At 47.7% G+C, this 15251-nt stretch overlaps 1 protein-coding gene across 1 annotated transcript; it reads left to right on the top strand.

Moving 5' to 3' along the window:
* The first annotated feature begins 11234 nt into the window (after positions 1–11234).
* Positions 11235–12409, top strand: LOC123080993 (small polypeptide ROTUNDIFOLIA LIKE 3). Its single transcript, XM_044503950.1, has one exon. It carries the CDS (start codon positions 11576–11578, stop codon positions 11912–11914), a length of 339 nt encoding a protein of 112 aa, XP_044359885.1. The 5' UTR covers positions 11235–11575; the 3' UTR covers positions 11915–12409.
* The last annotated feature ends 2842 nt before the right edge of the window (positions 12410–15251 follow it).

Genomic DNA, 15251 nt, shown 5'->3' with positions numbered 1-15251 from the left:
AGGGCTTCGTCATTACTTCATTAAGGCACGCCGGGGACTGCGGCATCACACTGCCGGCCTGCATTGGCCGTGCTATGTCGCCACTTCGGAGTGCCGAGCTCTTCGCTCTGCCACCTCGGGACCGGCTTGGGGGCGGGGACCTTGTCCCGCCGTAAGCTCGGGCCGTGCATCGACACCGAGCACATTAACCAGCTAAATCGCTTCCATGCTTAAATACCTTCAGTTTTAAATTTCGTTCGGTTCGACCAAGCATTATGCTTTTTTGACAAAAAGTCATTTGCGAAAAACTTTCTTTGTCAAAACCTTGTTTGTTGCAAGCAAATTCAAATACCCCGTTTACTTGGGGGCTTCCTTTATGAAGTCTTTCCTCTTGCATATGATTATACTTATATGGCTTCGTTCCTTGTTCGTGTATTACGCCACAATATGCACCATGTTGACTTAAGTGTTCCGCAAGCTGGGTTGCCTGGCTCCTGTGCTTACCCCTACGTTCCCGATTGTTCGGCTAGGGAGTAAAGGGAGCACCTCTGCGATTGTCACGATCGGGTCATCCGAGCTCGGACCTCAAACTGGGTGAAGCCGAAATCTGGCGCTCTTGTTGTTTTCAATCATGGTCGGCACACAACGGAACTCATGAGTACAAAAAATCTATTGCACAAGTCTCATAGTAACAATGAGCAACCGAAGAAAGGTATCGGTGGAGGTACTATTTTCTTCGAAGATGCTTCTTACACTTTGTCAGTAATATAGCATAAGTTCCCTGAGCGCGCTTTGTCTGTTACAGCCTTATGGCCTGATTGCCTGGTTATCGGAAACACCGTCGATATTCTCGACAGGTGGAGTACATAACACTTTTTGGCCCTTGGCCGAAGAGGGAGAAGCCGACGGTCGGTTAAGAAGCGTTTAAAGTTCGGGTGAACAAAGATATGATATAAGTACTTCAGTACATACAATCATTATACATAAAATTCTTTTACCCAAGTCACTTGGGGGCTCTTAAATTAGTATGAGCTGTTTTTCTTCTTAGTCGTTGCAAAGTCTTTTTCTATCACTGCTTTCTCGACGCAAGTATGTGGTCAATAGCCGGATAGCCTTGCTTCTCTCTAAAGCCGCTCGAGTTTAGTTTGCTAAACTAGCCTTGAAGAAGCACTCCGCCTTCGGGATAAGGATGTTGAAGCCGTCGGCTGACCCGCTTGAAGTCTTGAGATCGGATGTGTCATATTAATGCACGACAGAAACAAAAAAAAATTAAGACCAATTTTCGGATTGGCACCCAACACTTGATCTAGTTCGGACGTCAAGTTTTTAATGAAGTTTTTTTGGTTTTCCAAGCCTATGGCACTTTTAAACTATTTGTGTGTTTCCAGCATAAGTCTCGCAGTGCAACGCCGGACACCTTTAGAGATTCGGCAAAAACATTCTCGGATATTGCTATATATGCATTGGTTTTGAATTGTGTCTTCGGTCAATAGTTGGGTTGCCCGGCTCCTGTGCTTGCCTCCTACGTTCCGCTTTGTTCGGCTAGGTGTGCAAAGGGAGAACCACCGCGATTGTGCTTCCAGTTCGCATGGTTGAGCACCTCAGTGGGGAAAGCCGAAAACTGAATGTCACAATAAGCGTAAACTGGTTAACGATCCGATGACTATGTTAAATGACGGGCCGTTCATAATATTGGCCGAAGTATTTACAGCTTGACCTCGGATGTCGCCGAACACTAACCGGGGGCTCAGAGCTAGCTTCTCCAGTTTAAAGCTCCTATGACTAAGCGAAAGTTATAAAGCCCGCATATCTGATTGCCTCGTTTCCGCTAACACAACCGCCTTCGGGCACCGAGACGTCGGCTAAGGGTTGTCTTGTTATTGTGGAGACACCCTGCGTAGTATCTACAAAGGGGTAGAAGCGGACGATGGGACACTTTCAACTGATAAACGGTCGCAACAAAGTCAAAATAAACATATCATCGTCATTTGTATTTAATATACAAGGGCTACCTTCCGTAATCGTTGTTATAAAGCCATAAATATGCATCAATTTGACTTAAGATTTTGGCCAAGCTGGGTTGCCTGGCTCCTGTGCTTACCCCTACGTTCCCGATTGTTCGGCTAGGTGGTAAAGGGAGCACCTCTATGATTGTTACTACCGGGTCATCCGAGTTAGTACCTCAGACTGGGTGAAGCCGAAAGCTAGCAATCTTAAAGGATCACATTGGTCGGCAACGACGGAAGTAAAAATTTTGGTTCATTAATACCATAGAGTTCGGGAACTTTCGCCGAACTAAATTCTCAATATTTTCCTCCCACATTGATCGGAGGTGAGTTTTCATGATCATGATAAGCATGACGACCCAAAGAAAGGAACCGATAGCGAGACTATTTTCTTTGGAAGATGTTTCTTACGTTAAAATGTGATATAACATATCTCTCCGTGTACCTTTGTTATAATACCGTATGACCGGATTGCCTTGTTTTCCGTAAAACTTTGCCCTTGTAAAGGCTTTATAAAGTAGGATAAACACTCCCCAGCTACTGGCCGAGGAGGTTGAAGCCGATGGTCGGTCAACAAAGTTTCGTACAATGCGGATCTGAGCATTAATGATGTAAAGTACTTGGATACATAGAATCATTACACATAAAAAATTGCAAGTAAAATTCATTTACTGCATTCCATCTTTTAAACCCCTTGGGGCCTACCTTGGCGAGCTCGGATTTCGACCAGCTCTAAGCTCTTTTAAGAGGTCTTTATTCTCTTTCCGAGAAGTTTGTGTTAAACACAATAAAAAATTCTGTCAAACAGACTTCGATCCTTAATTCGACCACCCGTGCCCACATTAAGGCTCGGGGGCTACTGGGCTTTGCGCTCATTATTTACAAATATTAAAGGGGCACGTCAGCCCCCTGATTTGGTGTTGCCACCCGTCCAGTGGCTCGGGGGCTACTGCATTGCCTATTCAATGCAGAAAATTCAAAGTGCTCAGTGTTCGGCATAACCGAACTATGACAAGTACGTCTTCGGACGACAATAAGTACCATATGGGAATTATCCGGCATCAAGCTGATATATCACGGCGACTTCTCACGACCCTCTCTCAGGGGCCCATCCGTCGATCACTATTACCTCTAATATATTACACTGCGTTTCTATTCCTATGTATGCTGCCGAGCTAGGAGTTGACCCTCAGGCCGATTTCACGACCTGAGTCTCAGAAGCTACTAGGATCAGCGGTTTCATATTTTCCTTCAGGTGCATCTCGGATTTTAGGCTAACAGACACCTTGAGGGCTGCTGGCAATACATGTTGACAGGAAATAAATTTACACGCATCGGAAAAAAAATCCGTAAACAATCAGCCCAAGCCCGAGGCAGTGCATCACCTCGGAAGCAGTCTGGCATAAAGCTCGGATGCAAGTGGCTGGCTCTATAGAGGGCATTTCCGGCATTAAGCTCGGATAACTTCCTTTAAACTTCTTCAAGCCAAGCTGATCTATGACACCTCGTATACAGTCCGGCGTTGGAGCTCGGATACTGTCCGGCGTTGGTGCTCGGCTGCAAAAGATACCTTGAAATGCAGTCCGGCGTTGGAGATCGGATGCAAGAGGACACCGCCGCCCGAGAACAACTTCAAACCCGAGGTGGGCGTAAAAATAACAAGGCATTGATAAAAGCCGATAACTTAAAGGCGCTCCTCGGATACCCGACATATAAACCCTTCGGATTTACTTCGGCGATCCTCAAGATCGAAGATAAGAAGATTTGTTGAACCAGTTTTCAAGACCGATGACTGAAGATGAAGAACAGTTCGGAAGAATCGAGGAGCGTCCCCAACTTGAAGGCCGGTTCAGGGGGCTACTGACGGTGTCCTGGACTAGGGGGTACTCACCATGTCGTCTCCCGATCAGTTAGATTGGGCCGAGGACCCCCATGGCCGTATACTCATGGGCCAGTTCGGACAGCCGATGGCATGCATGAGGAAGATTTCACAAGACTTGGTGATCAAGACAAGGACTCCTCTCCACCAACGTATTCGGCTAGGACTCTTGTTATCCTAGGCCTCTGGTACATTATATAAGCCGGGGTCAGGCTAGTCGATAGATCATTATGACATTACTCATCATACCTCTAGGGTTTAGACCACAACATATGATCTCGAGGTAGATCAACTCTTGAAATCTCTATATTCATCAAGATCAATCAAGCAGGAAGTAGGGTATTACCTCCATAGAGAGGGCCCGAACCTGGGTAAACATTGTGTCCCCTGTGTCCTGTTACCCATCGATCCATGATCCACAGCTTGGGACCCCCTACCCGAGATCTGCCGGTTTTGACACCGACAATAACCACATATCAATGGATAATAATATATAGTGTTGAGCACCATGTTTAAGTAGAGAATTGCAGCAGGAATGGAGAGGTTACACCGCTGCATAGAGGGGGAGAAAGTTGGTGTTGACTGTAGCAAGGTTGTTGATGTATATCGCCGTCACAATCCTTGCCCCGGCCGGCGGCACTCCGGCGCCACCAGGAGAGAGGGGAGAGAGCCCCTCTCCTTCTTCTTCTTCCTTGACCCCCCCTCCTAGATGGGAGTGGGGGTTTCCCCTCGCCGTCCATGGCCTCCATGGAGGCGGAGGGGTGAAAGACTCTCCGAGATTGAATCTATCTCTCTGTTCTCTTCTATTTCGCCATTCTATTTTCTGTCCAAAAACCGTTTCTTAAATATCCGGAGATCCGTAACTCCGATTGCGCTGAAATTTTAACATGATTTTTTTACGGATATAAGCTTCCTTGCGGCTGAAGAAGAGCCCCAACCGACTTACGGTGTGCCCACTAGGCGCCACCGCGCGCTAGGGGGTGTAGGCCGCACCTGGTGGGTAGTGTAGGCTATGGGCCTCCGTTTGAGTTGATTTCACCTCCCAAAAATCACATATATTCCAAAATAAATCTCCGTAATTTTTTATCGCGTTTGGACTTCGTTTGATATGGATATTCTGCAAAACAAAAAAGATGCAACAAACGGGAACTGGCACTAGGCACTGGATCAATATGTTAGTCCCAAAAATAATATTAAATATTGCCAAAAGTATGTGAAATGTGTATAATATTGGCATGGAACAATCAAAAATTATAGATACGACGAAGACGTATCAGGAGGAGACCTAGATCTACACTTCCACCAATGGAAACTTGATTCCCCCATACTTTCTTGTGTGGATTTTGTTATTCTTGGGTGTTTGGGCACCCTAGACAGAAGAGGTCACCTCGGAGCCACAATCCATTGTAGTGAAGCTTCTTGGCGGTGTTGGGAGCCTCCAATTCAGTTGTGGAGAGAGCACCAACCATGTTTGTAAAGGTTCGATCGCTGCCTTCAATGGCACCACTAGTGGAATCACGGAATCTTACATTGTGCAAGGGCATGAGGAGCTTCTTGGGGAGCATTGTGCCTCCACATCGCTTCAACGGAGACATACTCCCCCTTAAAGGGAAGGAACTTTGGTAACACATCATCATCTCCATATCGACTCCACTCGTGGTTACTTCTAACCTTTACTTTGTGCAAGCTAATCTTGTGTCGTATCATTTGCTTGTTGGCTTTGTTGTTGTTGAGCTCATCATATAGGTTATCCACCTACTTGCATATCTAGAAAACCTATTTTGGTGCTAACCCTAATTTGTTTAAAAGAGCTAAAAATTGGCACTTGCCTATTCACCCCCCTCTAGTCAACCAAATCGATCCTTTTAGCAGCAGATCGAGAATGTATTTGTTTTCAGTAAAGAAGAATAGACCCAGGGGCCATAGGTTAACTAGTGACATCTCTCTCAAATCATACAAGAAAGTGGCATGGTAAGCAAATTACAGTTGGACACCGATTAATATTGCAATATTTATGACTAGGACTATTCATGGTTAATATTGCAATATTTATGACTATGAATATTCACCGAAATAGGCATTGTGTCCGTGGTAAGTAGACCGTTACTCCAACTGCATCTACTACTAAAGCTCCGCTCAAAACTGCTATCCAGTATGCATCCCAGAGTATTAAGTTTACAAGAAATAGATCATTGCAATAAGCATGATGACATAATGTAGACAGTAAAACATCAATCAATATGACAATACACAGTCGTTTTACCCTTAGTGGCAACAATACAAATACGTGTCTTGTCCCTTTCTGTCACTCGGATATAGATCATCGCAAGATAGAAACCACTGCAAAGCATGACTCCCTCTGAAGAAAACCCATCTTGGCCAAAGAAGACAGATAGATCGGAGAGCATGCACAACTATTTAATTATACAACAAGAAAACCTCAAAAGATTCAATTGAGTTTAGTGAATAATCTAATTCATAAAGTGACAATCCATCATGTCCCAACAAACACACCACCAATTACATCGAATTGTTCTCGATCATGTAAGGCAGCTCACGAGAACATGGTATTCAAGATCCAAAAAGAGACTCATCTAGCTACTACTATGGACCCTAAGGTTCTAATGGAACTACTCACACATAGTCATGGAGGCAGCAAGGTTGAAGAAGCCTTTGTAGATGGATTCCCTCTCCGGCAGAGCTCCGGTACAGGCCTCCATATCGGAGAGCATGCACAACTATTGTAGGTCGTAACGAAATCAATGTATAGGCAACAACCAGGCAAGCCTGGGTAGCTACCCGGGATCCTACCATGCATCCCATTAGAGATCTAGTAGGAAAAGTTAGCTCACTTAGAGAATCTCTAGAAGACCCGTATAATGCCCCGGCCCGAAAAATAACCGCCAAAATACGGGTCTGTGTGAAAAATGCTGCCCGACCAGACCCCGCAAACACATCGGACCTGTAAAAAAATTTAAGGGGCGCGGAAAACATCCCGTCAAACCCGTGAAAATAAGGATTTTGAAGGCGACCCAAAGGGGCCCTGTATACGCGAAAGCCCGTTGGCGGGAATCCAACTGCCATCAAAAACTTCATGGCTTGCTCCCGTCCGCCCGTCCCCGGCCGCCGGCGCCAGCCCTGACTGTCGCGCCCGCCAGCCGTCCGCCCTGTCCGCCACGCCCGCCGCGCCTGCCGGTCATCCGCCGAGCCCGCCGGCCGTCCACCGTGCCGGCCTACGGCTCTCTCGACAGAGGAGCTACCTAGCTAGCCAGCTGAATCTATTCGAATGGATCAGCTAGCTAGCTAGCAGCTCAATCGATGTGACCTGTAGGTAGCTCGCAAGCGAACGGAGGAGTTTGGCCGCCACCCACGCTTCCCCCGCGGCCTTGGCCTCCGCTCGCGCGCCGCGGCCGTCTGTTGCTGCAGTTGGCACTGCTGCTGGCCCAGCCCCTGTCGCGCTCGGTGGCGAGCACGATGAGACGGTCACGGAGGCAGGACGCACACACGCCGAGGGGACGGAGGTAGAGATGGGAAGGGCGTGAGGAAGAAGATGGTTTATTTAGAGAATATTCTTTTTTACGGGTTGATTATACGGGTTCTGTTCGCCCGCAGGTAAAATCGACCCTTATAATTTGTTTTCCTCGGCCCGTAAAACACTTATACGTGTCGTGATTTTAAGGGGTCTGCTAGAGATGCTCTTAGAAGTTTTTGAGGGCAAAAAAGCTAATGAACTTGGTTGTACTTAGATATTGCCCCAGCTCCAAGAGTGATCTGGCTCTGCCACTGAATGTTGAAAAGATTTCTATGTTTAATTTATTTTGCACAATTTTGTATTAGAGAAACCTGCAAGATCTGTTTTTTGTGTGAAAAACTTCAATCTATTCACCAACTATCGAGGTAGTACAAAGAACATGAGAAAGTAAAAATACATCTAGGTCCGTAGACCACACATCAACGACTAAAATCATTGGAGCGAGCCGGAGGCACGTCACCGTCATCGCCCCCCCCCCCCCCCATCATTGGAGCTGGGAAACTGTCTTGTAGTAGATAGAAGTCGTCGTGCTAAGGCCCCATAGGACCAGCGCACGAGGGCAGCAACCGCCGCCGATGAAGAAAAGTGTAGATCGAAATGATCTGACTTGCAGACATATGAATGCACACGAAGGAAGAATGGATTCAAGCGGGTCCATCAAAAGACGAACGCCGACCGAATGTCACGAGATCCGCCGGAGATGCCCTCCACACGCCCTCAAGTGAGGCTAGATGCACCGCCGGTACAGTGGCTAGGCGGGGACATCCTTATTCCATCTTTAGAGAGCCGCCTTGCCTTTCCTTCCTGAGTAGAACCCAAACCCTAAACAAACACGAAAAGACACCTAAAAATGAGCTGGAGCCCTCCCGCCGGCAAGGGCTGAGATCCAGCGTGTCTCCATGGCCTAAGGCCACAGGAGACGGGTTATACCTGCATGGCGGCGACAGGAGGCTGCAACCTTAATCGCCTTGAGTTCACTAGAGCACAAGGCCGAAGGAGTACACGTGCAACCTGCAATATTTCTATGTTCGGATTAGTTACTATAAATAATTTATTTCAGTCCAAATACGAAGAAAACATACATCTACTAATGATTAAAGTTATACTCTAGAGTTTGTATAAATATTATTTTCTTACAAGAAACTACAAACCACCATTAAGATATTTATTATACTATATGCCTTAGATATCTTTAACATGATATTTAATGATATTAAATATACACGAACACACGCATATACATATGACATATGTACACTATATAATTTATTCAATTGCCAAAAATTGATTAAAAGGGGACTTTTGTTACATCATACACAGTTTAAATTTGGAAAACGATTTTTTTGGTGAGTTACAATACAAATTTATAAAAACACTATAATTTATTATTTGGCAACATTATCATGCGGTACTATGGTATCAATGTAAATAAAAAAACATCCTTGTTAAGATTATAGTACAATAAAAATAGGCTCAAAAATATAAAAGTTCAGTATAAATCATCCTCTTCTCCTGGCCGCGTGCGCACATTGTCTGGTGAATTTTATTCACTTAGAATTGTAGCAATTCTATTTTTTTTAACTTTGTATCTTACTTACTTCATTATTTTTAACTCTATATTTAAGAATGGATAATTGGGTTTTATTGTTGAGTCTAATTGAGCATAATGGCTTTACCCGTCGAACTTGTTATGTGGCTAGATAAAAAGAAATTTGTTCTGGACATGTTTTAGGTGAAGGTCATTTAATACTCCTTATCAACAGAGGCAGACATTTAAAGAATCAAATATCGTGTTGGTTTATTAACACTATTTACACTTTAGCTAATTAAAACACAAGCTACAAATTGAACGTGACATCCTTAGTGCCCTATTCATAGGCTGAGCCATGGTGCGGCTGTGCGGACAAATGGGTTATCATGTCCATGCGAAGAATTTTAATTCTAAATTTAATAGAGTTAATTTATGAAATTTTTGATGACTTGAATGACAAATCTTCCGCCCCTCCTTCTATGATGAACAGCCACCCCGAGCGTCCTCACCCCCTGACCCCAATTAATTCCTACCTTTCGGTGGATACACTTTCACTGGTGGCGCCCTTGAAGAACATTTCCGTTTTGCCCATTTTTTCTGCCGAATCGTAAATTTTCTGTTTTTTAGACTTTTTTTTCTTTCGGCACAGGGTTCGTCCTTTCAGAGGAGATTGGTGAATACACATGAGTTAGGGATGGTTCGACTTCTTGATAGTGCAGATAGATATTGCTTGGACGATGGCCTGAAGTTCTTCTTCAATGAGTACTTTAAGACACGACATTACTGGGAGCCTTTCCTTTTTATGTTTGTTTTGTTTATTTGTGCTTAGACCGCATGCTTTGCTTTGGCAAGTTACACAGAAAAAACATCTCTTTTCAATTTAGATTATTCATATATTAGTTGGTTATATACATCAATATTAATTATATTGTTGCTTACAGATGCCAGCTTTGTGAATCATTTCTTCGTTGACGATATTTCCGATTGGCCCAAACGGTTGGATCGAGGACACCGTTCCTGATATTCTCCGGCTGTCTCCAAAAGAAAAAAAGAAAAACCGCTTGACGATTTGAAATCTGATGATCAATGCACAAGTATACCACCTGAGTGCTTGGCAGGACCCCACACATAACCCAGTCTGGTCAAGTCGCCTTCAATTAGCAGACCAGCTTTAGCACGGGAACAGTTGGTTTAGCCGATGATTAGCGACCCCAGCACTTGCACTAGCGGCAGTACAACCGTCCTCTGCATCTCTCCATAATTCATACTGAGACGGATCATCAGCTCAGCTAGGATGGGAGCCTAGGATTAGGAGGAGCGCCGGCCGCCGATACTGGAGCGCACACCCACCCATCCACATTGCATGTTTAGCCATATCTAGCATCCCCCGGTAACCCGACGCTAGACGGCCATGCGAAATTGCTCCCAAGAAAGAAGGATGAAAAAAGAAGGCCTCGTGTCCTGCTTCGAGCCACAAAACCGATGACCACATGCTTGGCGACCGAAAAGGCAAGGCCAAATAACTTTTTGGCTATGGTAAAAGTAAAAAAAATGTGAGAGTTACTGATAGTGCTCCAGTACTCACTGCCAGTGGTAGTTGTAGTTACCAGTGTGGCAAATACTTTGCAGGAGAAAAATATATTTCAAAAGGGTCACCGACCGACGGGACGGACGCCGTGCAACGGCTAACATGGGCTGATTTGACAGTGGCGAGCGGGCGTGGCCGGCAGCTTTGCGCGCGATCATGTGGCGTGATTCAGAGGTTACGCACAGTGATCGCAGTAAATCGGAGGCTGGCTGGCCGTGAGCGAGGGTACTACTACACCACTTGTAACTTTAATTTTATGTTTGTACTGCGTGTAGTACCGGGGCTGGTACGCTACACTATACTCCTCCACCAGCTGCTGCGTGCGTGGTTGTGCGTGAAACGAAGTGAAATTGGGGAGGCGACAGTGTAGGTACCAACAGAATTTTTAGAGCCGCGTAGGCTTCTGCGTCTGCGTCTGCACCATCTGCGGCGGCTTTTCTACCATCTCGAGATGGTCGGCGCGGCAGGTGGATCCGACGGGCCACAAGATTCCACTTGCACCACCACCACCATTGGTCGATCGATCGGTCGGTCACATACGGAATGTACTCTGCTACTTGGAGTGGTGCGTCTGCGTTTTCATGGCGGTAGCGGCCAAGCACAGTGAGTGAGTGAGTGAGAGTGAGTGAGCGAGTGAGTGGTGCGGTGGTACGTAGCTAGCTGGTGCCTGGTTGGAGGAGTTGTCTTCCATCCGTCGAAGGGTTGGGGTCGGCGTTGGGGTCGGGGTCGGGTTTCATTTGTTTCGGAGCGGAGCGAGGCGAGGAGAAGCCAGCTGAGCTGAGCTGAGGAGGGAGGAGACAGGGCGGCCCCATTCCCACTCCCTCCCACTCCCTCACTCCCTGCTCTGCTCTGCAGCTAGCACACCATTCATTGATTCACTCGCCCGCTCGCTCGCTCCATTGCTTCTTCTATCTATCCCTTGCTCTGCTCGCTCTGCTCATTCCACGCGCACTGTCCACTCCATCCATCCCCATCCCCATCCATCCACCGATCCGCCTGCATTTACTCCCGTCTCCGGCGGCGGCGGCAGAGCTGAGCTGATCTAGGTTGGGGGCGGGGCATGGAGGGGGACGACAAGTGGAAGCTGTCCAAGAAGGGGCGGAGCAGATCGGGCCGGAACTACTACTACGGCGACGCGTCCGGGTCCGGGGCCAGCACCAGCGGGGGCCTGAGCCGGAGCTACTCGGCCAGCGTCACCGCCACCCGGGACGGCAGCGCCGGGGCCAGCGGGAGCGGGAGCGGGGGCGGGAGCTCGTCGTCGGAGCAGCAGAAGAAGGAGGAGGCCGAGTCCCGGCGGCGGCTGTCCAAGAAGTGCGTGGAGGCGGTCAAGGAGCACCGCGCGCGCTTCTACATCGTCCGCCGCTGCGTCTCCATGCTCGTCTGCTGGCGCGACTACTAGCTCCGGCCGGGAGCTGCCCACATTCTTTCAATCGTTTGCCTCTGCTCTTGCACTGCTGCTGCTGTAGCCACGTACCGGCGTACATTTCTTCCCCTTTCTCGGCCTAGCCGAGCTCTCCATCCATCCGTCTCAGCCTATATAATCTTAGCCGCTTCCTCTTCTTCTTCTTGCTACTGCTTAATTTTGCTGTTGATGTTTTTCCCCACCGCGATTTGGGTTATGTACAGTACATCAGCCATGAGCACCACCACAAGGCAAGGTAATCTAGCTAGCTAGCAGTCCCGTCACAATCAATCAGCCACCATTACTAGCTAGCTAGCTCAGGAGCTCTGCTCTCTTCTTTGTTTATCTCCTCCTCCTTTTCCTAGTACTACTCATAAGACTTAAATTTGTGCAGCTAGCTTCATTTCAATTTGATGTTTGATTCTGAGTGAGTGAGGGAGGTCGTTCGTTGAAGAACAAACATGCAAGATCAATCCATGTCGTTTTCCTTCATCTTTCCGTTGATTAATTGCTGGTCCTTGTACGTAGTACCAATAATTTGTTGTTTGCGGTTCAAATCCGGTTGGCGGAGGGAGGGCGGTCAATTGACCGGATGAGGCTCACGCATGCACGCACGCAGAGATTGAATCGATCAGGCTCAGGAGTTAAGGGGCTCGTCGGCCGGCCAATCATTGTGTTAGTCTTAGTGGACGCCGGCCGGTCAATCGATCTGCTGCTGATGATGATGATGATGATGATGGGGGAGTACAATTAGGTGGGGGATGCAAATGCAACACAAGTGATGCAGCTTGTCAATTTGTTGGTGGGATTCAGGCATGGCATGGCGATAATGTTAGCCAGCATGGTCCCCTCGCTCATGCTCGCCCTCCCTATTCAGTCAAGCCAATCAGTAGACCAAATGTTGGCTTGCTTAATCTCGCAGCCGTCGCCGTCCGTCGTCGGCCATGCACCACTACCACTGCCATGCAGGGCTCACTCTAGAAGAAAGGAAGAAAGAAGATTCAACGCATTGTGTTTGGATCCTTCTTTTTTACTGGTATACTCTAGCAGGTTATTACTACTGCATGGTAAGTACTTTCACCGCGCGGTATGGACGCATGCATGGACGTACGGGACACATGCGCGGCACGTGCGAGATTCCCGTTGGCTGCTAACCGCTTCTTCGATTCGCCAAGGGCCATGCAAATATATATGTATGCATATATACGCGCCCAGCGTACGGACTGCCTCTCACTGTAATTTTTTTTACTGTTAACATTTGTGGTACAAACTTAGGTTCCAAGTTCCAACTACCTAGTAGGAGTAGTGATTACGAACCGGAATCTTTTCCCAACGATTAATTAAGCTCGATCCATCCGTCCGACCCATCTGTGATGCAGCTTACGACGTAATCCATCGTCTCATAATTTTTGTCATGGTTTTAGTTCATCAAGGTGATGAGGTGAGAGTGATATATGGTGGTAATTTGGTTGCCATTGGAGGTGGAAACAGTTTGGAGCTGGCTGCTGGTGCGAGTACAGTGGGTGCGAGATTGTACGTACGCGGGCACTGTACAAACATATGCAGCGGGGCCGGGGGGAAGGACGCTTGCCTCGCGGGCACGCACTGCCGTCTCCTCCATCTCCATCTCTGTGTGTAGCGTAGTACCCTCCGGCACTGTCACGTCCACAGCTACCGCTACCCATCGAGCTATTTATCTTAGCTCCCACTCGTACCAACCGTGAACCACCACCCATGCGCCATGCAAGCACGCTGTCGAAAGCAAGGAAAAACCGCCCGTGCACCACCGTCCCGATGGATGGGATGCGTCCAAGCTGCGTGTACTATTCGCCTCTTTTCTTCACAAGTGCTTTACTCACGTCAACCAACTTACGACATTGGCTATATATCAATAAAAAAAAGACAATGACTATCGCGGCCGAGGTCTCGCCTAGTTCAGGTCGTCGCGGGCAAACATCTCCTTCTGCCGGTTCGTGAACCAAGCCTTCCTCTCCGGTGACATGTTGTTCTTTGCCGACGCTCATCAACGCTAGTGCCACCTCCTTGGCTTTTGTGTCGGCATTGGTGGCCTCGATCTCTAGCTTCTTGAGTTGAGCGGCCTCCTCGATATCAAGCTTCCTCCTTTTCACGGCCTCCTCCATGTCAAGCTTCTTCGTTTGAAGATCTAGGTATATCTTCATTCACTCCTCCTTCCCTTTGCTCCTCCTCTCCTCCCGCACTTCCTTTTGGCTCATCATGTTCTCCAAAGTTCCTTGCAAGGCTATAGAAGACGCATCATGCTTCTCGTCGGCCTTCGAGCTTGTCTTGCTCCTCGGCCTCTTGAGCACGTCTCCCTCATCAGCCACGGCCGCCTTCTCTCCTCTTCTTCTTAAGAGCGTTGTATTGGTCTTTGAACTTGGGGCAATCTTTGATGAGCACCCAACAATGCGTGAGAGTGAATGGCTTGTCTTTGTGCCGGGCCTTGACGCTTCCAAAGATTGGAATGCCTACACAATCAAACATGCGGCCACAATTGTAACAAGAAAGGACATACAATGCATGAAACTAAAATGGCATGCCAACATGAATGGACGCATGATGAAAAAGCGAGAGGTTCATACCAAGTCACCAAGGCCTAGGCCGCTCACGAGATGGGCTTTGACGCTCTCAAGCGCGGCACAATATTTGTTGCACTCTTGTTGGATGAATCTCCATCTTTTTTGGATTGAATTGATACCACAGGTGCTTGTGAATTGGTAGGGGGCAAACTTTCTTCGCTCAGGAAAGTTCTTGTGAACTCTTGTCCAAAAGATGGCTCCTTTGTGCTCGGCACCTTTGATTGGATCTTGGCCGATTTCCTTCCAACTCTCGCAAATCAAAGTGTCCTCAGCTTGGCTATATGATCCCGCGCGAATGCTTTTCCTCCTCTTTTGTGCTTCGGCCTTTTGGGTGAGCTCATCGATAAACAACAATGGCTCCGCGGAAATGTCGACCTCTTCTTCTTCATATTCACAATGCAAGTCATCATATTCATGCCACGAGTTGCCATGGTCGTCCTCATCACCATCATCTTGGTCGGCGAACTGAGTATCATCATAGGTACCGCGGCCATCCTGGCTTTGGGTCGCGTCCGGATCAAAAGCTTGCTCTTGGCCGGCGAAGTGGAACGCCTCACCACGACCCTCGAAGATGACGTTATGCATGAACGAGGCGTAGTAAGGGTCGTCGACCGTCGTTGTCTGCGTCGGTGGTGGCATTTCGTCGAACAGATTGCGGGCGCCGGCCATGTGAGCCGGCGCGAACGACTGGGGCTGCTTCCTTTGCGCGCCGTCTTCACAATGGCCAGTGCCACTGT

The sequence above is a fragment of the Triticum aestivum genome, chromosome 3D (assembly GCF_018294505.1).
Source record: "Triticum aestivum cultivar Chinese Spring chromosome 3D, IWGSC CS RefSeq v2.1, whole genome shotgun sequence".
Lineage (NCBI taxonomy): Eukaryota > Viridiplantae > Streptophyta > Magnoliopsida > Poales > Poaceae > Triticum > Triticum aestivum.
Note: the sequence above shows the minus strand (reverse complement) of the source record. Positions and strands in the feature narration are given on the sequence as shown.

Bases quoted from the DNA above. Each gene is read 5' to 3' on its own strand.
- LOC123080993 (XM_044503950.1), top strand. From the start codon at position 11,576: ATGGAGGGGGACGACAAGTGGAAGCTGTCCAAGAAGGGGCGGAGCAGA.